The sequence below is a fragment of the Thermobia domestica genome, chromosome 6 (genome assembly GCF_964235325.1).
Source record: "Thermobia domestica chromosome 6, izTheDome1.hap1.1, whole genome shotgun sequence".
In the NCBI taxonomy this organism is placed as follows: Eukaryota; Metazoa; Arthropoda; class Insecta; order Zygentoma; family Lepismatidae; genus Thermobia; species Thermobia domestica.
In genome coordinates this window covers 96,381,521-96,408,782 of record NC_137459.1, presented here as the reverse complement: position 1 = coordinate 96,408,782, position 27,262 = coordinate 96,381,521, and the positions used below count along the sequence as shown (strand labels likewise).

At 35.7% G+C, this 27,262-nt stretch overlaps 1 protein-coding gene across 1 annotated transcript in view; it reads right to left on the bottom strand.

Annotated features, from left to right (window-relative positions):
• The window catches only part of LOC145687244 (glycine receptor subunit alpha-2-like), an 85,103-nt gene extending 61,082 nt beyond the window's left edge, over positions 1 to 24,021 (bottom strand). Inside the window, exons 1-3 of the mRNA XM_081760719.1 lie at positions 23,946 to 24,021; positions 6,447 to 7,379; positions 2,675 to 2,843 (exon numbers count right to left, since the gene is read on the bottom strand). Of these exons, the coding sequence (XP_081616845.1) occupies positions 2,675 to 2,843; positions 6,447 to 7,379; positions 23,946 to 24,016 (1,173 nt within the window). The 5' untranslated portion in view covers positions 24,017 to 24,021. The remainder of the gene's footprint in view (positions 1 to 2,674; positions 2,844 to 6,446; positions 7,380 to 23,945) is intronic.
• Positions 24,022 to 27,262: the final 3,241 nt, after the last annotated feature.

The following is a 27,262-nucleotide window of genomic DNA, read 5'->3' as shown; positions in this document are numbered from 1 at the left end:
AGAGCCGACTGTATAAGATAGACTACATTAAATTCCAATGTGGCACAAAGAAAATATGCAGCATTATTATGCAGTTTTTCAACGTTATAACTCATTCTGAAAATATTATCATAGGTCTCACAAACAATCGAGTTTTAATCCTAACTCGATTAATATATAACAAAAGGCAGATCTATATAATTACTGACTTGAGATGAAAGTGGCATACTTGTAGTACGTTTAAAGATATACTAAAGACTAAATGATGGGGTGTGCACAACAGTGGTCTAACCCCGAAAAATGTGAAAATGAGATTTTCATGTAATCTTTTGTCATTTAAATTGAATTGTCTTCCCACTGAGTTAGATAAAATTCACCTAGTCAATTTTATACATATGGATATTTTAGTTCTGGGTCTCAATCTAAGGCCTAAAATATTCAAATCAGGAGTCCGAATCTGAACTTCGAAATTTCGGGTGTGGATAGAGGAACCGAATATCCGGATCCAATATTCGAAACTTCGGATCCGGATCCAAGATCCAAAATTCCGGATCCGGATTCAAGATACAAAACTTCGGATCCGGATCCAAGATACAAAATTTCGGATCCGGATCCAAGATTCGAAATTCCGGATCCGGATCCAAGATCCGAAATTTCGGATCCGGATATTATAGGATCCGGATATCCGAGATCCGGATCCGTCTGGCCATCCCTAGCCAAAACAACTACACGAAAGCAACGACCACACAATACAGTAGTGGTTTATAACTGTAATACAAAGTATAGCGCTAACCGAAAACAGCAGCAGCGCATTACAGCGAAAACTATTAATGAAAGGCAGTGACTATCGCTGCCTTGATCATCGTTGTTTTGGTAGCGCTCTTATTGTTTTGCTGTTATGTCCCAATAACAAATATAAGTAAGAAGCAAATGTAACTATTAAAATAGAATAAAAAATAATACGACGTATGTTTCTAGAATTTGTATTCTGTTTCCTTTCATGTTATATACTTCAAATTTTCATGAGTGAAATTTCAACAACAATCGACAAATTTGAAAACTCAATACTAATAGGTTATTACTCGAGGTCTACTGTATTCATAGAAAAACGAACCTTTCTATTCCCTGGTAGGAGTAGACTTACTTTATAAGGTTTGGGTTCCACGTTAAGCAAAAGCCCACTTTTGATATAGCTTAGGTACTGATAAGGAACAAACTATAAACAATCAACTATCTTGAATCAATTTGGTGGGACCGGGATCGACAATATTATGTATACGAGGGCTGCTGGAAAAGTTTAGAAAAATATGCAAACTACTACTTACAGTGGTGCTAGTGTTCCGATATTATAAAATTTGGAAGAGTACACCTTTCTATGTTTAAGTTATCTTTTGTCGTCCGTTATCTAATGTGTCAACAGATGTTTTAGGCGACACAAATCGCTCACCAGGCTTTTTTTCCACGTGTGGGAACAAAAATAAGTCATTAGATGTTAAACCAGGTGAGTATGAACAATAAGCCATTATTTCGACATTTTTATTTAAGAAAAGAAATAAAAATAGTTTGGCTTCTGAGTGGAATTGGTATTGTGGTAGTGAAGAATGATGCGATGCTTTGGGCTTGTTTCACGCAATTCATTAATGATCTCTAGCAAACAAATTGTTGTCGACCACTCAGCATTTACAGTCCTTCGTTCGTCTAAAGCTATGGTTGCTACATGTTCGGCACAACCGAAGAGGCAAGCAATCATTTGCTTGTCAGTCTCCTCCAACGAACAACTTTTCTAGGTTTCGGCTCAATATGAAACATCCCAACAGTGAATTGTTGTTTAATTTCGGGTTTGTATAAATAGATCCATTTTTTATTTCCTGTAGCGATGTAGTATACGTAATCGACTTACCTCGGTAGATTTATTTATTTTATTTCTTATTTTATTTATTTATTTATTTATTTTATTTTATATATTTATTTTTTGAGAATTTCTTTGCACCAATTGACACGAGTCTGTTTTTCAGCTTCGAGCAAGTTGTGTGGGGCCCAACAGTTTGAAAGTTTCCGCATGTTCAGGTGACCATGCAGGTACACATGTATGGTCTTCGTGTCAATATGGAAGGATGCCTGAATCTCACCGTATATCACATTCCGATATATCTGAATCATTTAATGCATTTCATCTACATTACTTGCAACAACAGATGTGGATGGACGACCTTCTCGAAATTCATCACTGGGAAATGTTCAACTACATTGGAATTCGGAAGCCAAATTGTACACAGTCCTATTGGGTGGTGCTTCATCACCAAAAGCCAAATAAAGCTGCTCGATGCATTGTTTCTGTGTTAATTTACATTTGAAATCATAAAAAAGTAATTGTTTGAAAGTGTTCACGAGAAATTTCTATTTCTCAAACAAAACTATTTCTTTAAACTGATGTGAAAAATAAACGAATCGAATTAAACAAACAATCAAAGGCAATTTAAACATGGAAAGGTATTTCTTTCAAATTTTATAATAGTGGAATATTAACGCCACTGTAAGTAATTTGCAGAAACTTTTCCAGCATCCTTCGTATTAGGAACTCATCACGGTTAATAAAACTGAGCTCTACACTTCTAATTTCTCTGCTTTTTAAAATGATTTACCGAAGAATGATGCGACTAACTGAAAACAATGCAATATGAAAACAATCACTTACCATCGACTCTTCATCTATTGAATCCAAGGACAAAACAGTGACATGAAAATATACAACAGTTGCTTTCCCTTTGAATTTTGGGGCTCTGTTTTTATCGTATCTCGTGGGATCAAGGGGTAGAATATCTCTCAAAGACAGACTAAACTCAGAAGTCTTATTGAGTACGTCTCTGGAAAGAAAAAAAAATGATTTATTCCCTTTGCGAAACTTTGAGTAACTTTACGTTTACTTGGCACTCAAAATAAAAACAGATTTCCAGAGTCAATATTAGTTGAACAGTCCGTTTGAGAGAGAGAAAAAACGTCAAGGCAACGAAAGTCAAAAGTCAGGAAAATAAAAGTACGACTGTTTCATAAATCATGCGTTATTTTTTTAAAAAATACAACAGCTGCTTTCTCTTTAAGTTTTGAGATTCTGATCTCATCGTAAAAAGTTATGAAACCAGTGTTTTACACTTAATTAGACATAGGCCTATTAGTATTAAATTTACACTTAACGGTTGTATGAAACCAGTGTATTACACTTAATTAAACATAGGCCTATTAGTATTAAATTTACACTGAACGGTTGTGAAACGCTATTGACTGCCATCAGAACCGATTAACAAGTTATATATATATACACACAAAGTTGAAATAGACCTTATGTGAAATTATTATATTGTTGTGACTATTTTCCCCCAATATTGTTTTCCCTAACAGTATCTTTCCCTAACACAGAATGGAAACAGTGTTTTCTCAAGAGAGGAAACAGGACTAGATTTGATCTATTTCCTCTTATGCTGATGTGTATACACTTCTACTGGTGATCGTAGAGTATAAGGTTCCTTAGAGATAAATTCTAGTATTTTCGTAATGCAAATAATTATAGAGAAGTACAATCATGTCCAAAATAATTTTGCGCATGTCTATAAATATGTTGTTATAGGAATATAATTTGATAACGAATTCGCCCGGTATTTCTTATAATGTTATTATGTGCATAACCGGCAAAGACATGTATGTGGCAAATTTCATATCAAAAGAGCAGTAAATAAGAACAATTAAACGAAAATTAAACTTTCTTGTCTATTTAAGAACATTTTCTTTTACTCCTTCTAATTTTCGTATTTATATTTTTTTCCTGTGAAATATAGCACAAATATACATTTCCAGATTATACACATAGTATCAGTATTAAAAGTAACCTGCAAAATCATTATCTAATTATATTCTTACAAAAAGACAGTTATAGATATGCGACAATCATTTTGGACATGAGCGTACATATAAAATAGTTCATGTGTTCTCCAAGGGCTCTGTTACTATTATTGCCTATATCTATCTACGATTTGTAAACATTTGAAAATTTCTGAAAATAAATCTTATTTTTAATCACTTCATAAACATTTAATAATATTACCGGATGTTATTTTCAGTACTGCGGCCAATCTAACTCAGGATACCCTAAAAGTAACGATTCTACTTAACATATCTATTGAAATCAGAGACTCAGTGTTTTTTACTGGAAAGAAAGGTGCCAGTGATCACCATGAGATTGTTATCACAACAGTTTAAAAACACTTTTTTAACATATGATTCGATATATCCCCGTTCTCTCTTCTTGCTTTTAGTATCAAATGCAGAATAACGATCTTAGAACATTCATGAGTCCACATATTTTCTAAGAGTTAAATGTGGTCCTGCTATCCTGATGAACATTAATGCAAAAGTTGTCTGTACTATCTGTGATGACCTAGATCAAGTTCCTAACATGTAAGACTCATCTGAGAGAACCACTGTTTACATTTGCTGGAAGATATTGCAATTGTACCCAAAGTATGTTCTACAGAAACTAGTATGTACGTGACATTATTTTGTTGAAGAAACGTCATTTAAGCGGAAACCGAACTACACCTCTTTCATTTAAGCAGAATTTGTGTGCTAAAATTTTAATTTTGGCTTCACCAATCAAATGTCAGCTCAGGATTCTTTTATCAATACTTAAAATTTAAAATCTTAGTGCATTAATCCAATCGGGATTACTTTTCTTATACATGTTATCAATTTTCTAATTTGTTTTCTCCAAATTATATACTCACATATAATTAAATATTGCGGTCCCAGTTCGACTAAACTTACTTTAATAAGCACAAAACTTACCACGTTAGTTAATTCAATAAATCGAACAATTTTTGTTACTACTTATCAATTAACTTTATATTTCCTTAATACTTATCATTCATTTTGCAGTAATTAAAAAAAAATACACTTCAATCGCTTATGTCTTCCTTGCTTATTATATCTTTAACAGCATAAATAAAACAAGTTTAAAAAAGTCTGGCCACAGGATTTGTTATTAAAAGGTACCGCACTATTGTTCTTAATGGCCTATAACTAAATATATATAAACATCATCGTTGCAAAATATACTAATTCTATTTGAATGGCAAATAACTTTCAAAATATCTATATAATTCCTCGAATTGCATCATTATGATATAATTACAGGAGTGGCCAACGTGTCGACCATCAAATTATGAGAGGTAGCCTGCAGTGGTCTATATGCCATACTGTCTGTATTGCTCACTGTTATTGTTTTATGATTTCCTCTAGCCAACGTCATCTGTGGCCTCCTAACCAAAGATATTATAAAATAGAGGATCTGCCCATACGTATCTTCATCATATGAACTCAATGAAGCCAAAAAAAACCGAGCATCGTCTGAGCCGACACGTCTGATTGGCTACTCTCGTTTCCGCCATGATTGTTGGCTCGAAACATTGCGATCTTAGTGGCGCGGAGTGGGCAGAGTAGGTGTGACGAAGCTGTGACGTATGGCTTCACGATTTTCTTGTATGGGCAGATCCTCTATTTTATAACATCCTTGCTCCTAACGATGACGCCATTTTAGAGCTGTAAGGCCTTGTGTGCAGGTGGCGTTGCTCTAGCGGGGTAGTGAGCAGATAAGTAGACCGCGCTAGTGATTTCTGAAATGAAAAGTAGCCCTCAAACATTAAAAGGCTTGGTCTTACCTCATCTATTACTTATTTTTCATTTTGTTGTTAGTATTAATATAGTCTTCAGTTTTTTTTAAAGTGCCAAGTAATAATGTTTCTTTTTAAAACACAATATAACACAAAACTCCAAATATAATAAAGAAGTGCTATATATATTGAATTATTTCTTTCAATATGTAATTGCTGTATGTAAATCCTTTTTTTGAAACATTATGGATCTGTTAACATATACTACTAGTTAAATGTTGATAACATGATAACTAAATTTCTGTGGAAGTCAAGTAGAATCGTGCAGGAATTGCTTTCTGGATGAGATTATTTAGGTGTTCCTCATTTTCATCAGTCAAATGTCACTAGGCTTATATAAGTTCACAGAGAAGTAATGCGTTTTCATGTTTTCCCAATCCCCGAAAATTTGCCCTTCTGGAAAGTAGTGTTCCTCAAGTATGGCTAATAAAGGGCTAGGTATCGGGAATCAGAAATGTGTGAATGTAAAGATATTATATAAATGAACGGAGATCACTACTATTAACACTATTAAACTAAATCAATATTTTGGAACAGGGTTAAAAGTGGATCTGAAGAGGTAGGGGGACGGTAGGTAGCGGCATGACGTCACGCCGTCCCCCTACCTCTCTTTGTCCATTGTAATTTTTTTAGGAACTGGGGGGACGCCGTACATATTCTTTGGAGGTGAGAGGATGTCGTCCTCCCGCGTTCCTTTCACTTTTACCCCTGTTTTGAGATATATAATTAAAAAAGATCTTTACTTACTCATCGTTAGTTGACAATGATTTTGTTTCTGGTGCATAATAGATTTCAAGGAAAATATTTTCTGTCCGTTTCCTCTCGCACAGTAAACCTAGAAGTCGTTGCAACTGAGAACGCATAGATGCTGCCCTTGAAGAAGATACATTAGAATTTGTCAAATGTGTAGTCATCTGATCTGAATGAGTAAACTTCACATTGAACTGATCAAGAGGACTAGGAATTTTATTGGATTGCTCCAAGTAGCTTAGAACAGGTTTCAAATCATGCATAACTGAGCATCTTGTCGTCATATTCATGCAATATTTAAATGCAGATACACAAATCTCCGTTGCACTTTCGAAGTTGAAATCCATCTTTTGCCTGCACACAAACACATTAATTAATGATACATTGCCAAGATAGGAAGCAACACTGTCGATAGTTTTCACTATAAAGTCCTTAATCCTACTCATATCACCTCTTGATACGCTAATTTTTACAATATGAATAATTTTCTGTGATATTTTTGCTAGAGGAAGCAAAAGTTCTTTAGGTAATGATGCTTCCAATGTTTCTTCGTGTGTGATAGTCAAAACTTTCCACATTGCACATTTTCTAAATTTATAACTATCACTTTCCTTTAGCAAGTTTCCTAAGAGGATCAGATTCTTTGCTGAATGGCTATTATAATGCTTCATTGGAAGTGGATGTTCTCCTGAACACATTGAAAACAAAGAATCAGCGATCTCGTTATGTCTCGGGTGGATTGACTTGTCAAACGTTTGGTTTACGGGTCTTTGATGATTCAGAAGTTTTGTGCCATCTTCACTTCGTGAACGTTGATTCCCCTTGTGGTCACATACATGTGTAGTTGTGAAATTTGATTTTCTTTCGTGTTTATCGCAAGGGAAATGTTTCTCCTTTTTGAAACTATTAGATGTATAATCAAAATATAACCTAAAAGAAGACAAGTTTTAGTTAATTTTATTTTCATGCAAAATTTCAGTAATGTTATTCATGTAAACTTATTCGTTCACATTAATATGCACTGAACTATTCTATTTGTGAAATGTATTATTTTACCTATCCTCCCCCATTTACTTAAAATCTTACCACTTTACGCAATCGTTAGTATGAAAATACGTACAATATAAATGTATATCAAGATAACCTCAACAAATCCCTTAAAAAGAAATTTAGAATGATACAATTCGTTTCATACTTTATCTATAAGATTGCATAAATAAAAGTAAGACTTTTGGTTTATTACCGTAGTAGTTACACATAATACAACATTACATATCAGTTACACATAATATTATTACAGATTCAACAAGTCTCTCAGCGCTTCAGTAGATTGTGAGTGCCATGAGTGACAAATATCTGCGGTAAGTAGGCTGCGAAATCACTCTTCTATACTGTCACAGACATGAGGATGGGTAATCGCAGGACGGTAGGTTGAAGCTGTCACTATAGATGGTTGATGATCTCCGAGCGGAAGTGTTGGCAACATCTCGGCACACCCCTATATCATAGAAACTATACTGTTTGAATGCTGTACTATATTGAGTTACAGACATTCAATTGGCATACATATTCTTCATACAGCAATAAATATCGTCTTCATCATACTTTCTATCGTCTCAAATTTAATAACTACTCTCCGGGCGTTTCTGAATGAATCAATTAAATTAACTTACTTCAACATAATATGACCATTGGTGGCTATCAACTGCTTCTTGATGTCTCTGTTTAATGAAGCAGCAACGCCTAATAAGGGTATCCATATCTGAAAATCTATGACGCATCACCACAAGTTCTGCTGACACATGTCTCGGCAAAGGCTCGTGACGTGACTAATTTCAATCCTTCTCAACGGTTCTAATCACCGAAAGCTCCCTTCCTCCATTGTGATATCTTGGTTTTAAGAGTGTTATTCTTGTATAAATTATGAAATTTTATACAAACTTTTAGTTGCTAACACGTTGAAATATCTTATTTCTTTATCTCTAAAATTTTAATGATGGACTTTGCGTCCTGATTCTTGTAGGAATCCCTGCTCTTAAAAGTTTGTTTCGTTTGGGCAACATTTATAGATTTTGCACGCAATTTTGATGAAGAGAGAGTGTGAGTATTTACTATAAGAGTCTGTAACGCAAGAAATTTATAACTAGAAACGTTATGGGAAATGTCAGTATGAGACTTGTAATATTTTCGTAGTGCAACTTAGTTAAGTGACAGAGATTAAAGTACCCTAAGAATTTTCCAGCGAATAACACAAAAGCATCAAAGTAAGAAGACGAACACCAAATGCAATCTTAGCTAAAGGGCTTTCATGAACATTATGGAGTATCTTATTATTATCATAGTAAAACACAATTTTTAACCACATTACCTAAAGAATTCTATTTTAAATAACATCTGATTGTCAAACACACCCGAACTGAGAGGCAAAAAATCTTGAGGAGCTATAGTAAATTTATGGAGCATACTGTTTCTGCTTGATTATTTGACGTAATTTATCAGACGATAAGAATTTAGAGAAGATCGTAGGCCTTAGATTCGATTGTAAGACTTCTCTCACATGGTTAAACGCCCTTCAAAATTGCGTTTCTTTTTCTGCTTCACAGTTTAGTAAAATAACCAAACAATACACACTAATGATTGCACAATTAAAATTTACTTATTAGATGCTTTTCTTTCACTAACAATGGTTCAACCATGTTCTCAAATCTTGCAACATGCAATTTTGCAAATCTTGCAATCAAGGATATTACAACAAAAATGCATTAACCTAAGGAGCATCTGCTTTTGTATACAGCATCTTTTTATTTATATTTGTAAGAGAGTGGAATGATACGTAAGTTTTTCATAGCAATGAAACAGTTGAAAATCTTAATCGGATGCAAAATATTTGCCTTTCAGCTCATTCTACTTTTGAAATATCTAGAAGTCTGACTGAGCTTAACCGAGCCTATACGGAGCGTGTAAGACAATTGCAAAATTTAGTTTACCTTTTCTATCGTTTCTTGACAGACATGAGGCTATGTGTTGTCATAACAGAAAACAATTATCTGTCTTTGTAGATCTTGTTCTGTAGATGATTTGCTGAGTTTCTTTAAGGTTGCGAAGTAGATTTGCGAATTATTATAATTTTCGTACCCTTGAGAAGGAATTAATTTTTGATTGATGCCATTAGTGTCCCAAAAAATGTAAGCATGACTTTTTATGCTGAAGGAATGTTTTGAATTTTCTTGGAGAGTGCAACTCTAGATGTCAAGTTTTATAACGCGTCTCTTGTTCTCAGGGTCTTACCGATAAACTCATAATTCAATCCCAACGGTAATATTAAGGAGATAGCCATTCTATTCTCGTAGATATTGTTTCGAAAATTCTTGACCAAGATTTCTAGTTTGTTCCTTAAAGTCATCCGGTATGTTGCTGGTTTTTCACTTTTAATAATACAAACAATAAATAAAAATAAAAGTAAGGAAGAAAATTCTGTATCTTTTTCACCCACCACCTCCAAATATCAATTTGTCACCTAAGATGTACCTGGAAGATCAAAAATAGTCCCCATTAGCATCGACGACCTTCTGCCAACGTTCTGGAAGGCCATGGATTCCATCGCGGTAGAAATTGGTGGGCCGTGAAGCGAAGAAGGTATCAAGTGCATTTTGCACCTTTGCTAGGGATTTGAACTGGCGTCTAAGGAATTGTTCAAGGAATGAAACAGGTGATAATCGGACGGTGCAATGTCCAGGAAGTATGTCGGATGCAATAGTATTTCCCATCCAAGTCGTAGAATGGTGTCCTTGGTCATCCTAGCCACATGGGGCTTAGCGTTGTTCTGTAACAGGAAGACCCCTTTGAGATTCAGAAATGCTGGCTCCAGAGTTTTCATTTTTTCTTGAACACGGCTCAACTGCTGACAGTACACAGTTGCATTGATGCTCTGATCAGTTGGTAGCAGTTCCCGATGCACAATGACACGAGCAGTCCACCAAACTCACAGGACGAAATTCTTCTGATGCAGTTCTGGTCCCGGCTATTTTGGAACCGGTTCATGGGATGCTAACGAATGGTGACGGCGCTGTGGAGCTTCGTACAGAACCCACTTCTCATCACATGTCAACATCCTGTCCAGAGATGGCTCCTTCCTCAGACGAGACAGCAAAGAAACACAGGTATCTGCTCGCGTTGCCTTCTGACCCGGAGTCAAATCATGTGGGACTCATCGACCCAACTTTTAGTGCTTCCCAAGTTGATGGAGATGCTGCCGAAAGGTTTCTCCACTCACACTGAATTGTACTCCCAGTTCCTCACATGTCTGGTCACTGTTCGCCTCAATTGCTGCCTGAAGATCTTCATTTTGTACATGTGTTGGTATTCTGGCACGTGTTGCATTTTCGAGTGTTTCGTCACCGTCCTGAAACTTGTTAAATCACCGCTGCACTGTTCACGTATTCACGACACCGTCACCAAAGGCCTAGCATATCTTCTACTCCGCTGCAGCGGCGTTTGGCCTCAGTTTGAGCTCGTACAGCATACACATACTTACGACGCTTTGTGGAGGTCCCATGTTCAGTCTGTCCTTGCTCACGTTCATAGTGTAACTGAAGTGTCACAACCAGGCAATATGTTGGACATACCCACACCAACAACTGACATTCGCCTTATCTCCATTCGCATTCAACTTATGGTGTGAGGGCCAATTGAAAAAACAGGCCTTCACAAAAAGCAACAGAACTTTCCTGGGTATCTTTATAAATAATAAAGAGAGTTTAAATCGTCCACAAAACACGTCCAATTTTGACTAAAGTTGGCATGAAAGTAGATGTTGGCTTGCTTAGTAATCATGTGAATATTTCTCTTTTACAACCCTTTAATTTGTGAGTTAATGGCCTCCAAATTTGGAGCTTAGGCTCAGTAAAATTACAAAAAAATAGTAAGTGCTATTTAAAACAAAATTGAAAAGAAAAACATTAATTTAAGGTTGAACATCAACTTGTTAACGTTAATTAAATGAAATATACTTATAATGAAGACTTGCTGAACTCAATGAAGGACGATTTTTTCCGTAACCAGGAATGCTCGAAACTAGTGTTCAGACCCATTTTGTGCAGACTTTTCTTTAGTTCACCTGTAATATCGTATACATTACAATTTATTTACTAATGTTGTGCTGCTGATCAATACATCTTTTTTTAATTCAGCGATATTAGATATCTTAAATGAAGGCATCTTCTTGTCAATATTTTCATCATGCTTCACACAAATTGGTTGTTTCCCACCAGACATTATTAGGGTTGACAGATTTGTAAAATCAGAAAGGAGGACACTTGGCTTAAAAATATCACTAAAAATTTGCTTTTACCGAAACTTGAGTTTGCTTCCAGATTATATCAAGCAACACATTTTAAAGAAAATGTAAAACGTAATATAGAAGTTAATACGTTATTAAAGTAAACTGATAGAAAAAGTACAACTACAAAATTATGACTAACTAGCAGGCAGCAATACTAATGATACATTTTGAGCTGCTTCTATTAATGATTTGTCACTTAAGAACCTATTATACATTGTAGCACACAAACATGTATCAGAATCACCATCACTGCTGTAATTCATTAAGATTTGAAGTTCATGCTTCACAGTATCAATACTAACTCTATTTCTAACATCCGTCCAAAGTAATTTCATTTTTGAGAACATTCTTTCACATTCTGCATTACAATTCGATATGGAGAAAAAGTAAGATGCCATGACGAACACTCCTTAGATATTCGTTCATACTTTTCTTCATCAGATACTAGTTCCTGAAGATTTCCAGACGAAATTATTTCCTTCAGTAAATAATATTCATCATAGGATTCATCCATGTTAACATCATCAATTTTTAGCTTTCTAACAGCAGACAGCAAGGAGTCAAATGAAGGAATTTAGTTCGTTAAGTCATGGTACTAATAACTTATTTATTTTATCTCCATTCTGCAACCTTGAAACTTTGTTGACTTGTTTTATTAATTAGTCTCCAAACTCGAAAAGAAGCACAAAAACGCGTCCGGCTTGGGTACAAAGACGGACATCAATTTTTATGTCCAAAAACCGGATGGTTCAGCTAAAAGCCGGACGTCTGACAACCCTAGGCACTATCACCTGGCCTCTACTACAACTTTTCGTATTTCCTACACATTTTTCACATCCATACACACATCACCATAAGTGACTTTTATATGTTTGTGAGCTGAAGCACAACCTTCAATCACAGACTGTGATTTATACGTAATTCACAATTGTACTCCTTTCAAATATGCTTTATTCTTGCGAGATAGAGGTTAGGAATCTCAAGCAATGTTCGTCTATTCATCAATAATCACAATATGTCATGCAAGTAACAAATTACTGCTATCCACGGAAGAAACTAGCCATACTTATCATCCCACACTCATATTTCCATCTAGTGAACCGAAGTGATAAGTTCTAAAATGTTCATGAAATTGTCTTAAATAATAATACTTGTCATATCATGAAAAAGTATGAATCAATAGCAAAATGCATTCAATTTGACAAATTCAGCAGTCAGCAAATAGCTGTAACTCACTGCATGCAACGATAGCGTACTGCAACACAACTTTTTATGAATCACGTCAGAAACAAGAAAGTTTATTTCCTTTTATGTATATATATATATATATATATATATATATATATATATATATATATATATATATATATATATATATATATATATATATATAATACATACAAAATTATGAACAAATTTTACTGCTTCTTACCTTCAGTAAGAATTATGACTTTAACAATTTTGTGGATAATTTTACATTTTGTTAATAGCTACTTTTTTAAAGGATTATAATGGTAGTTTGAAAATATATCTTCCAACCACGTTAAGTTGCAGTATATAATTGAAAAGTTACAAATGTTTGAAAGTAAATTTTTGTTTATCTTTTAATGCTCAATTGGTTTAGAAGCTTTCTTAAAATAAAACTGTGCACCTGTAATATGATACAATACACAAAGTAATATACTTAAACCATGACCACGAAAACTTATAAAACTGTACACCTTGTCTCAAAAAGGTTGAGCGCATTCTTTATTGGTGTTTTGAGGCAAAAAATTTCTAAGTCCAGCTTCGGGTATCTTCGGGAAAAAGTAAGCCAGGTTCGAACCTCCAAGCCAGCCTTTGCAATCGGGAAAAAGTTTGCAGATGTGTTTTTCTTCTTTTCAATATAATAAGACTTGTTACCAAGTGTTTAAAAAAGCAACATTGATTGAAATACTTAATGATACAATATTTCGAAACCTTTTTTTTTTTTTAATGTCAGCACATGCTTGTTTGTCATTTAGCTCTCCATACGTAATGGAACATTTAAATACGTTAAAGAATCTTTCCATATGTAAAAGAATGCTCAAAGTTAAGAAATAGAATATAATTATCGCCTGAGTACTAAAATAAAAGTCAAAGTAGAATAGAAACAGCGTTTGTAATGGATATGAATGTCATAATTATCTTGAGATCCATTATACATCGCTAGAAGCATAGTTCTAGAAGTCCTTGTGTTAGTTCATTGGTAAGCTGTCGGATTTCAAATCATAAGGTTAAGAGTTCGAATCCCGTCTAGGTTAATCTTTTTTTTTAAAATTATATTTTCCGCAATGCATGAAAAATTATATAAAATAATTACATTAGAATACATAAGTTGTGTATATATAACATAATCATTGCAGAACATAGTAATTATTATGTTTAAAATATAACATCTGAGATAATTTTCACAGTAGGTCGGTATTATATATGAGGATGTAAATACAAGTTAGGAAAATCATTTAATAGCAATAAATAAGTTATGTAGTGTATTTATTTGCATCTATTTGTCATACAGATGTAACTTCTCAATATTCTCATTACAGCATGTCATTTACATTCGTGAAATACAATATATTCCTACGGATATAGAAAGTGTATAAACAGAGTATCCAAAGTCGTATCCTGCTTCAAGACACATAACTTTTCCCGATCCCCTTAACGTCACGGGAAGAAACACAAATTCTCTTTAGAACGGAATGTCGTTACTTAGAGTCTCATTCCAATACGTTGAATATGCTTTTGTATATTCATCTCACTCTCTCTCTCTCTCTCTCTTTCGCTTTGTTTATGTGTGTGTGTGTGTGTGTTGCGGAATATCCCAAGTTGAATACAACATTTGCCAAGTATATGAGCATCATTGTCATCGAATACCAGAAATTGAAAGTCGTGTTTCTTCAGGTTGGGTTTGCGTGTTCATGTTAGCTCACTGGTAGAGTACTGACTTGCCAATAAAGAGGTCTTGAGTTCAAAGCCTACAGCTAATTATCATTCTTTTGTTAGTAGGATTGCACAGAAATCGGATACAAGGAGTAGTTTACTTCTAGAAATATTTTCAGAAGCGTTTAGGTAGCCCTGAAAAGGGCTGTTTTCGGGAGTTAAGGCGGGGACATTAATATTGTGTCCAAGACCCTTCTGAATTTATTACACGCTCCATTCTTCTGGGCATGGAATCTATTACATGGGTGACAAATCTATCTCCTTCCCCTACCTCCAGCCATGCTTCGGAAACAAGATGCCACAGGTCATCCTGAGTTCTTGGTGGATCTGCCTCAGGCCAACTTTCCCTTAGAGTACGCTTCACTTCTGCCCACATATTTTCCATGAGATTGAGGTCTGCTCCACGAGCGGCCAGTCGATTAAATCAATCTCAGGGTGCCCTGCGAACCATTTCTGAATCACACGGGAAGTATGTATTGGCGACTGGTATTGCTGGAACTGAATTACACCATCAGGCTGAAATACCCGTACAGATAGCACCATGATATTACTGATAATGTCTAAGAACTGAGCATTGTCCAGATGTCCTTCAATTCTATGAAGCTGTCCTGCTCCGCGACTGGAAATCCAACCCCAACATAAAATAGATACATGGCCACTGCGATTGCAAGCAGCCACATATCCATGGTCATATCGGGTGCCTCTCGGACGATACACAAAACGGCGTCCCTCCTTTGATGTTGTGAATATGGATTCATCTGAGAAAACTACGTTTTCCCAATTGAGACCCACATTCGCCTGTGCAAACGCGAGACGGTAAATTTTGTGGTCGTCTGAGAGTTTTTCCTTCACGGCAGCAACACGGCCACGTAACCCAGCATGACGAAGTCTTCGCAGAGCTGTATGCTTACTACCAGGAAAGAGAGAAACTTCCCTTAGCTGTCTAGACGTCCTTAGTGGTTCTAACCGGGCTTCGTTTACTAATCTCGCATCTTGGGCTTCGGTTGACACATGCGGACGACCAGGAGATCGTAAATTATCAGTCTGACCTGTAGCGCCATATTTCCGAATCCATCGCCTTCCTGTAGAGGCCGGGACACCTACTCGCCTGCTAGCTGCAGTTGCAGAATAACCTTCCAACTCCCATAAAGTAATTACTGCTGTACGTCTATCCATAGTTACCAATGTTCTGAGCTGTGAGAAGGAAGCAATAGGTAAAAGCTAGTACCTGACGTGTGATTGGTTACTTGCACGACACGCCTATTGTGGGGAACAGCGTTGCCAGATCTAGCATAATGATGCTAGATCTAGCATAATTTGCATGTCTCTAGCATCTAGCATCTTGCTTTTAGCATCCTGCCTAAATCTAGCACAATTTCAGCAAGTTTATCAAAAAGCCGTAAAACCTGGAGATGAGAAAGAAGTTGGTCGTGGTAAGAAAAAGAACGGCAGAAATGTATCCTCTTCCATTGATTCATACAGTCGGTAAACCATACAGGCAGTCTTATTTTCCGAAGTAAGTTCGAAACGTCTTTGGGCTATTTTGTGGCTCCACCCAGGGTTTTCTAATCCTTTAACTCCGAGGCATGGGCGGAGCTATGGGGGCCATTCTCCCCCCAACTTTTTGACAACTTCATCATTTTTATTTCTGACTTCATGATCATATTTATTCCTGAAATGACAGCTCCGAGACCGACCAAAAATCTGCCTCCCCCCCCCAGCAGACGATTCCCAACTCCGCTTATGCTGCGAAGTAATTTTCTTTCAAAATATGTAAACAAAAACTTTGCATTCATTTATACGATATATACGCCATTGAGTCTGGCAACGACTGCATTAATTTAGTTGAGTTAAAATTTTGGTGCGTGAAGTATTGAGTTCTATCCATGCATTCTTGCTCTCTGTGTATTTTAAGTTACGTTATCGTATCTCAACTTCGTTTTTTTAAACTCCTGAATTAGTAATTATGAGGATCTAGCATAATTTGACCGAATCTAGCATAAGTTCGATCAGGTTTTGGAATAATTCCGAGCTGTGAGTCTGGCAACGCTAGTGGGGAACGACTTGGTCAACGACTCGCGAAAGAAATCTGAAAATGGTGCGCCGTAATAATGATATCAAAAACAGTTTTTATAAAGGAATATTAATACATACGAAAAGCTGTTTAAAGAATGAATTGTTATACTGACTTTACACGTATAAAAACATATACCATATACCAAACAGATTGAGCGATATGATGATAGCTGTTTTGAGACAAACTCTTTCGAAGTCCAACTTCGGGTATCTTCGGAAAACAGTAAACTAAAGCTGCTGGTTCGAATCTCCAAAGCCAACCTTAGTAATCGGGAAACGATGTACAGATATGTTTTTCCTTCTGTTAAATATAATAAGACATGTTGAAATGGTATTAAGTGTAGAAAAAAGTAACATTGAAATACTTAATGATACAATATTTCGAGACTATGTATTCCCACTCTCGTATCGTCATTGTGATTTCCATACGGAAAAGAGCATTTACGTATGAGCTCAGTTATATTTCAGAAGCAGCTTCCGAAAAGCGGTCATGTTAGCTCAGTGGTACACCACCGAGCGTTTAAATCGTGAGTTCGATACCCGTTCAGGTGAAATTCTTTTATGATATTCTACTTTCCTCAATGCATGAAAATTATGTAAAATAGTTACATTACAATTCATCAGTTGTATATATCAGTTGAATATATATATTCATATCATCAGTTGTATATATCAGTTGAATATATATATTGATATCATTTCACGACATAAGTAATTCTTATCTTTAAAATATAACATCTGAGGTATTGACAGAACGTCGGTGTGTTATGTGTGAATATTGAATACAAATTTAAAAAATCGTGTAATAGCAATAAATAAGTTATGTAATGTATTTATTTGCAGCTACTTTCATCGCAGATAACTTCTCAATATTCGCATTACAGCATTTAGGTAGAGCATATCGAAAATCGGATGGTGGTCCAAGACAAAAAAACTAGCTAGCCCCAAACTGTCACGTAAGAAATTCGCGAATCGCAAAAGTAAAGTGAAGAGATTGAGAGCGGTAATTCCTTAATCGCTCTCTCTCAACTCTCTCTTATCTGCATTTATACACATACAAGTGTATGTATGTATGTTCCAACATAACTCATGTATTCCTAGAGCAGGGTTTCTCAACCTGGAAGTCGCGGCCCCTAGGGGATCGCGAAGATAGGCGGAAGAGATAAATATATAATAGTTAGAATCTAATACCAGAAATTATTTTTAAATATTAGTTTTAATTTTGTTCTGATAGGCATACTTTTATTTTTTATACACACTGTAAAGAACAATAAAAAATAAGTCTACTGAACATTGTCAAAGGGTGTAGAATTCGTGTTACTATTCGGTTCAAAGTATCTTGTCGTCGCGAATTCTGTCGAGAAATTTGAAGCTTAAAATATACAAAACGATAATCATGCCTGTTGTTCTGTATGGTTGCGAAACATGGTCGCTTAATCTGAGGGAAGAACATAGACTGAAAGTATTTGAGAACAAGATCCTTAGACGAATATTCGGACCCAAGAGGAACGGGAATGGGGAACGGAAACTTCATAACGAGGAACTACATAATTTATACGGTTTACTCAACATTGTTAGGGTCGTCAAGTCTAGAAGGCTTAGGTGGGCAGGTCATGTAGCTAGAATGGAAGCAAGTAGAAACGCTTTCAAAATCTTGACTGGAAGATCAATCGGAAAACGACCATTAGGAAGACCTAGGCGCAGATGGGAGGACAATATTAAGATGGATCTCGCTGAGATAAGAATACAAAGTAAAAACTGGATCCAATTGGCTAAGGATAGAAGTCAGTGTAGAGCTTTGGTGAACGCGGCATTGAACCTCCGGGTTCCATAGGCCATAGAGTTAGTTAGTTAGTAGAGTTGTTTAAAAATGAATTTAAATCAAAGAGGTATGATATAAAACTAATAAGAACTGTATATAGAAATACTAGAAAAATACACATGCAACAAAACCTGCACATTGAAATACAATTAAAATTAAAACCTAATGAAACACCTAAGCATGGTGTAATTTCACTAGTGCAGCAATGTCCGGTTCAATCTTCATGACGAACATTATCAAGCCATTTTCAACTGATAAGCGATTTCTTATCTTTGTTTTAATGTTTGACATTAAAAAAAAAAAAAACACTTTCGCACAAGTACGATATAGCAAATGGAATTATTACTTTTAAAGCAGCAATGCCCAGACCAGGATATTCTTCTCTCCTCATCAGGCAGAACTTGTCCAAGTCTTCGTTACAAAAAACCAGTTGCAAAGACTTGTCGCATGATCATTCTATTATTTGGTCAAGAAGTTGTGGGCTTAGATCGGATACGTTAATGGCCTCTTCAATGAAGGAGTTTAACATCCATCTTGAACCAGCACCTTCGTCGTTGGGAATATAGATATTACAGTTACTGTATCCACTGTCAGTGCCGGGCGCCGAAAAAAGGAGCCACACATTTCGGAGGAAGTGTGTTACTCATGTTAGGAAAGTGCATGTGCACATGTGTAAAATAGAAGGAAAAACGTAATAAAATGTGCTCAAAATTAAGGAAAGGTAGGGTTTATTTTGAAAATGTTATTGAGCTTCGTGCCAACCATGGTGGCGCTTCGTAGCTAGTCTGTCGACGTCACTCATATATACGGTGACATCGTACTATACTCTCGCCCCGGGCGCTGATTTTCCATGGCACTGTTCACTATAAACAAAAAAAAATGGATTCTACTATTATAGAAATAGGTATGTTAAAAATCCCACACAAGCTTATTATAAAACAAATTATAAAAGGGTCGCTGGCAAGAGCGTGTGATAAAAGGGGATCGTGATAGGAATTAGATTGAGAACCACTGGCCTAGAGTAATTTTAACCACATTTCTTATAGTTTCAAAAAGAGTGCTGTCGGGTTACCTATGGTGAATGGGAGGGGGATACATATAAAAGATTGCTAGAAAATGATCGATATTAGATTCATAGTTTTCGGGGTCGCTTAGATAAATAGTGAGACTTTCAATTTCGCTTAACTCCGATTAAGCTCTCATTAGTAGGGATGGGCACGAACGATTTTTCTTTGAAACTAGACTCGACTCGAAACAGACATCTTTGAGGTCTACTCTTGGACTCGGCGCGAAAAATATCTTCCAACTCGACTCGGATTAGAGTCAAGTCGAACCAAAACGAGCCAAATCCTGTGTGTAGTCCTACCTAGACAATACATAGACAATAATTATTCTATCATCAATTATACTACTATTACTACAAATAATAATAATAATAATAATTATTATTATTATTATGACAACACCGTGTACAAACATGAACAATACATGGTTAGTAAAGGAATACTAAAAGCTAGTTGACTGCCGACGTCGGTAGTCATGAACTCTACAAGGCAAAGACATCGTTCATTACTCTAAGCTGTAAGCGTCGGTGGACTACAGATGATCAACTATTGACCTCTCGCCAGAAATTGGTGGCCCCGCAGCGATGATCCGTGGTGGCCCAAGTTCCATTTTGAAAACTTTACTACCAACAGCAGAGACGCGATGAAACGCCAACGAACCACAAAATTACTCTCCCAAAATATGTCAAAATGCCTATATGTGTGATTTGTTTATATTTAGGTGAATCAAAAAAAAAAAAAAAAAAAACAAATACCCGGGGTGGACGCAAACTATCAATATTACGATTACTAGGCACGTGTTCTTCTGACTTCCCCACGGAAACGATCATAAAAAGCTTAGTTGTTGAAGGATAAATCATTGACGTCTTAATTTAGCCAATCAGACAAACCCCTACATCTCGAGTTCTAGAAGGTGATACCGTGAACCATTTCAGATTTATTGCTTCCTGGTGGAGTACTATCCATGAGCAAAATTTGAGCATAATAACCGACATGCATCTTCGGTGCCTCTTATCTTTAGTACAATTTTAACCAGAGATGGTGTGGGTCAATGAAAATTTGATCCACGACCCATCATGACCCACTATCACCCATTACCCAAATGCCCCATTGGCCCACTCTGATCCATCAACCATCGTGATCCACTCTGACCCACCACCAACTATGAACCACTCTGAACCATTGTGAACCAACTCCGACCCACCAAAATCCATCGACATCAACTCTGACCGATGGCCCACGTCCTCCTCTCCATCAGGGGCGGATCCAGGGGGGGCGATCGGGGCGATCGCCCCCCCCCCCCCAGAAGAGGAAACTTTCTTATTTTACATATATAAATAAAACCCATCCCAAAGTTTGAAGCCCTTAAAAGTAGCAGTATGACAACCCACCGCCCCTCCCAGAAGTCAGTCCTGAAGCCGCCCCTGCTCTCCATTGACTAAAGAGGTTACACTTGTAATAAAACAAGACTGTGAAATTATCACTTATCGGAGTTTGAATTTCTACCGTTAATGGCTCAAGCACCTCTCTGTTACAATACTGGTGGGTCTGACCTTTACGATATTGTATAATGGCAAAGTGTTTCTCATTTTCCAAATTAAAATGAATTTAAATTTATTATATATAATTATTTCTTTGTTGCCTTACAGACACATTTCAGTAGAAAATAGGGTGAAGTTTGAAAGTTTCAAATCAAGGAAAAGTAGACCAACGTAAAAAAAAAAAAAAAAAAAAAAAAAAAATTCTATATAATTAAGCACGCCGTACTAATTGAAAATGCCCATGTAATTAAGTTTAGACTACAAATTTTATGGCCATTTTTCTCTAACTTTATGGCTTGATTGCCTTATGCTCGGAACGCTCCATATATTAAACACCAGCTTCAGCAATTATAAATAGAAAGCAGTGGGTATAAAATTCAAAAAGAACTTTAGTTTGCATTACTCAATCTGTTTCTCAACTAATATCAATCGTTTTCGATTATTTTTACAAATCAACCCACTACCAATTTCCAATATATAGAAAATGCACCCCCGTCCCCCCGCTCATAAAAGATAATTTTAAAAAATGCCAGGACATATTCTCTTTATTTTTAATAAAGAGTTATATGCTGAATTTCAGCTCTCAGTTGAACGGCTTGTGAGCTACTAAATTTTTCGCAAAAATTCGGACTTCTACTCCCCCTAAGGATATGTATTATAGTGAAAGTGACACGGGTATGATAACTTCCCAGTTGGGATTGGAGCCTGATTATATACCAAACGTCAATTCATTTGACTTTGCAATTTGACCGTGATGATTACGCAGACATAGTTACTTTCAATTTTTTATGATGCATATCCTTATTTCATATGTTACAGATGATTCAAAAATATTTTTTCAAGCAGTTAGCTCCTCTAGAATCTCACAGGCTGCATCCCAAAATCCAACTCCTACTATCCTATGACAATCCAAAAGTGACTGAACTTTTTTATTAAGAACAAATGACAAAAGAAAAATGGAGATCTTGAAAGTAAAATGTAGAAAAGCTCGGTGCCCCCAATAACTACATATTTCTCCGCCCCTTCATCCCGAACTTAAAAATAAAACTTAATTCGAATATGGTTAATTAGTGAATTTATTACAGTTAAATTCCACTCACTACATGCTACAGCTACAACTATGTAACAAAAAATAACAACTGTGAAACATATTCTGAATTACTATTAGATTTCTTACGCTATTATTAAACATCTTTATGTCGCTACGTAACCACCCTGGGTACTAATGGGAGCTTAATTGGACTTGAATTGAAAGTAGAACTATTCACCTAAGCGACCACGAAACTATGGATTCGATACTAATATCGACCCGTTTCTAGCATTTTTGATATGTATCCCGACAGTACTCTTTTTCCAGACTGTAAGAAATATAGTTAAAATTGCTCTAGATATATCAGAATTATGTTGAAATGCACACATAAATCCACTTTTATATTCTGTATAAATAGAGAGTGAGCGAGCGAGAGAGGGCGACTCAAGGCATCACCACTTCCACATTGCAAAAGCATATATCAGGAATTGAATTGAAAATCTATGTAAAGACTTTCTGCTGTGGCATGCTTCATAAGGACAATTCCAGTCTGCTCACGTGACCTTTGGGGTTCATGAATTTTTTTTTGCGAGCGTTTCGACTTTGGATTCTCTGTTTATACCTTCTGTTTATGCATCGAATACCTTTTCAAGAACATAAATGGCATTCTGTATTATGAATGTTGAGAATTACCCTCTATATGACAAATAGCTGCAAATAAATACCCTACATGATTTATTTATTGCTATTGAACGAGTTTCTTAACTTGTATTTACATCCTCATATATAATACCGACCTACTGTGAAAATTATCTCAGATGTTATATTTTAAACATAATAATTACTATGTTCTGCAATAATTATGTTATATATACACAACTTATGTATTCTAATGTAATTATTTTATATATTTTTTCATGCATTGCGGAAAATATAATTTAAAAAAAAGATTAACCTAGACGGGATTCGAACTCACAACCTTATGATTTGAAATCCGACAGCTTACCAATGAGCTAGCACAAGGACTTCCAGAACTATGCTTCTAGCGATGTATAATGGATCTCAAGATAATTATGACATTCATATCCATTACAAACGCTGTTTCTATTCTACTTTGACTTTTATTTTAGTACTCAGGCGATAATTATGTTATATTTCTTAACTTTGAGCATTCTTTTACATATGGAAAGATTCTTTAACGTATTTAAATGTTCCATTACGTATGGAGAGCTAAATGACAAACAAGCATGTGCTGACATTAAAAAAAAAAGTTTCGAAATATTGTATCATTAAGTATTTCAATCAATGTTGCTTTTTTAAACACTTGGTAACAAGTCTTATTATATTGAAAAGAAGAAAAACACATCTGCAAACTTTTTCCCGATTGCAAAGGCTGGCTTGGAGGTTCGAACCTGGCTTACTTTTTCCCGAAGATACCCGAAGCTGGACTTAGAAAATTATTGCCTCAAAACATCAGTAAAGAATGCGCTCAACCTTTTTGAGACAAGGTGTACATTATCATGTTAAAGGCAACTTTGATCATGTTCTAACATAGCTGCAATTTTATTCCACTTAAAGATGATGTCAAACAGATCGTAGCCATTCTTGAAATTGATCCAATGAAAATTTAATAATAAAAATATGATTAACAATATACTTACTTTCCGCTAATAAGCGACGACTTCATTAAGTAGAAAAACATTAGAACAAGCCAAATGGTTTGCAACTTCATATTTAATACCTGAAAAATGAACATTTTAAGATTTGTAACAGTTATTTTGCATGAAAAACTAAATTTTGTTTTGGTTAATATATGAAATAAAGAGTAATATTCAACTTAGTGTCTCAAAGGTGTATCTTATAGGATAATGGAAATTATATGAATCGTATTTCCTGGTTAATAGTATTTGCAGTTGATATGGGAGGAATCCAGATGTGTCCTCTTCCGTTGGCACTTGGCGAAATTTAAATGTCCATGGAAAACATGTTGGTGGAATTAAGTCTTTAATATCGTCTTGATTCTAGAGATGATTATTTATTAGTGTATATATATAGTCGACATAGCCATCTTGAATATGTTCTTTAGAGTTGATAGTTGGTGATTTGTAATTACAAAACTCTTGGGGTATTTAGAGTTTGCTGGTTTGATTGACACGACACAAATTCGACTTAAGGAGAAATATTCGAAGTATAGTTAGAATAAGTAACTATGTAATTTAAACCATGAATGCACAGAGAAATATTATCTGAAGAACAATTAGGTATGTTTTGATTTTGCTCATTTTCATAGTAGATATCCTCATATACAGGGTCTAGTTGAGGTAAAGATGGAATTTGAATAGAACTAATTTTCTGCTGTGGCTGTTGAATTACATTTTCTGAAGATTTTCTGCATTGAAAATAAATAAAAATGGCTAACATAAGGAAAATTAAGATAGAAATGACAGTCAATATAATTATATAGAATATGGTGAAGTTCATGTTGATTAGTTACCTATAAAGGAAAATAGAAGAAAATACTATATAACTTTAGTATGGGAGTTTAATAAATAGATTTATAATTACATAAGACAAAACATATATTTGTTTCATATGCTCACACACAATTCCAAAAATTCGCCTTGTGAATACCTTTTTGTGTACTTTTTTGTCCAGTTTGATGTCTTCGTCTCGCTTTGCAAGAATTGATTTTCAAAACTGGAATTTTTCTTTCAAAGAAAATAATTGTCTTTGGATTTGCTTTGCAAATCATGTTATGACTATTATTTGATTACTTCAGTAAAATAACCTAAGCCTCTATATCATCATATTACTGTGAAGTAGCTGTGTATTAGATGTGAAGTGACCATGTGATAATTGTATAAACTCTTAACTTAATTAACTAAATTCAATTATTTTATTAAATTACGACTATGTTCTGCAGAATCATGAACTCTTTAAAATCCATCGGAACGAAACTTTTATTGATGTTGTACAATGCCGGACAGTTTGAATAAGCATGTATTTGTTAACTGTCACTTTCGAAATTGTCAATAAACAGGACTAGTTTCCTTCTTCATTTTCCGTATACCTTACGCATAGCCTGATACTTCCCCGTTCATTGAACGCCAAAGTCCTCACTTTACAGCCAGACAAAACCATGGAGGATACATGGACAAAGGGTATTCGACACACGGTTAGGATCGGTGCAGGATCGACGAGAGAAGTGGATCACACCATTGGAGAACAACCAGCTCCATAACTCAAGAATACCACTGTGTTGGTTTATCACCGCAAATACTTCGAGCTTAAGTTGAAACTAGTGGAATGAAGGTGTAAGAGAACATTATCGTAAAGATGCATTGTGAAGAGAGAACTCGACGCCCCTTGCAGATCAACAGGATTGAGATCCAGATGTTGACTGACTCCAGTTCATACAGGCTCCTCCAGAGAAAGACATTCATCGTTCCAGATGACTAGAACGACGCCGGCCTCGTTGGAATATCAGGCTAGTGCTCATTCTTTTATCTTGGTTAAAAGCTTTCTATTTCTCTCACCTGTTTCCCACAACTAGCCATTTTTCAAAATTAACCCTTTCACTGTGGAAGGCGACGGAACAAAATTTCCCTAACCTGCGAATGTCGATTATATTCGACGTGTTAAAATTTGTCTGTATCTTGGTTTTGTCGATTGTAGTCGCCAAAGGTTTTCTGTGTGATTTCTATTGTTTATCGAAAACAATAGAACACAAACAAAAACGAACGGTACAACTTTGGCGACTACTCTCGACAAAGCCAAGATACGGACAAACAAATTTTAACACGTCGACTATATTCGACATTCGCATGTAAACGAAATTTGGTTCTGTCGACAAAAGTCGACTTCCTCTGTGAAAGGGTTAAAACATTTGAATTTCATTTAAATTCAACCATAATTTTACAGTTAAGTTCAATGTTGTGCATCAGTTTCATCCCCATTTTGTTGTGTTCATTTAATAAGTATTCTGAGCTACAACTGATGGCACAGCACCGGCAAATAATCTTTTCGTATTAAGAAACATTTCATACATTAATTGTTTGTACGTGCTTAAAATCATTTAAAGTTTCTTCATTATGCGAATGTAATTTCATATTTATATTCGATAACTCCCTATTAATTTTAAATAACTTTATAGATAAAAATATGATAATGAGAGGAGACAGTACAGCACTTGTAATAGATAATATTAATAGTAATGATATTGGGTCACTAGTAATTTGTAAAGGTGGAGTGTAGGCATTTACAGTTGTGGCCCCGCGTAGCGTAGTCGCCAACGCTCTCGCCCTCGGTGCGAGCGGTCCAGGGTTCGATTCCCGGTGGGGTCACTCGGTCGAAAAAGTGTAACACGCTTTTTCAGGCCAGCCACCCTGAATGAGGTTTTCCTGGGTTTTCCTCATTCACACCAGGCAAATGCCGGGGTGGTACCTAACTTATAGGTCCCAGGCCGCTTCCTTCCTTCCCCAATCCTTTCCTCCTTTCCTTTCCCCGGATTGTGTGCTCGCCGATGGACGTCATCCCTCAAATCGTGAAGGGTTAAATGGCCTTAGATGCCGAAAGCCCAGAAATCTAAATCCCGCATTTACAGTTATATTTTCTATTTGCTGCGCTAAAGTTTCCAACTTATTTGAAAAAGTATCCATGTGAGGAGAAAATGGAGGATAAGTGATGTTAGGCATTAGAATTTTGTGAGTTAAATTTAAAGTACGTCGTGAATCAAGAACTTGATCGGCTATTGTTATGGACTCAAAATCTTCGTACATGAAAAATGAAGCATTGTCATAATTGACATTGACACTAGACTGGTTTTCCGTGTATCCTTTTAAATAGGTGACCATTTACACTTGTGGAGAGAATTGTTCCCAAAGGAGTATGATTGAAAATAAACTTAGCATTTGTCTCTTTAGTTTGAAGTTCACAAGATTCTGTAGAGTTATGAAACAATAAATTTGATAGGTTGTGC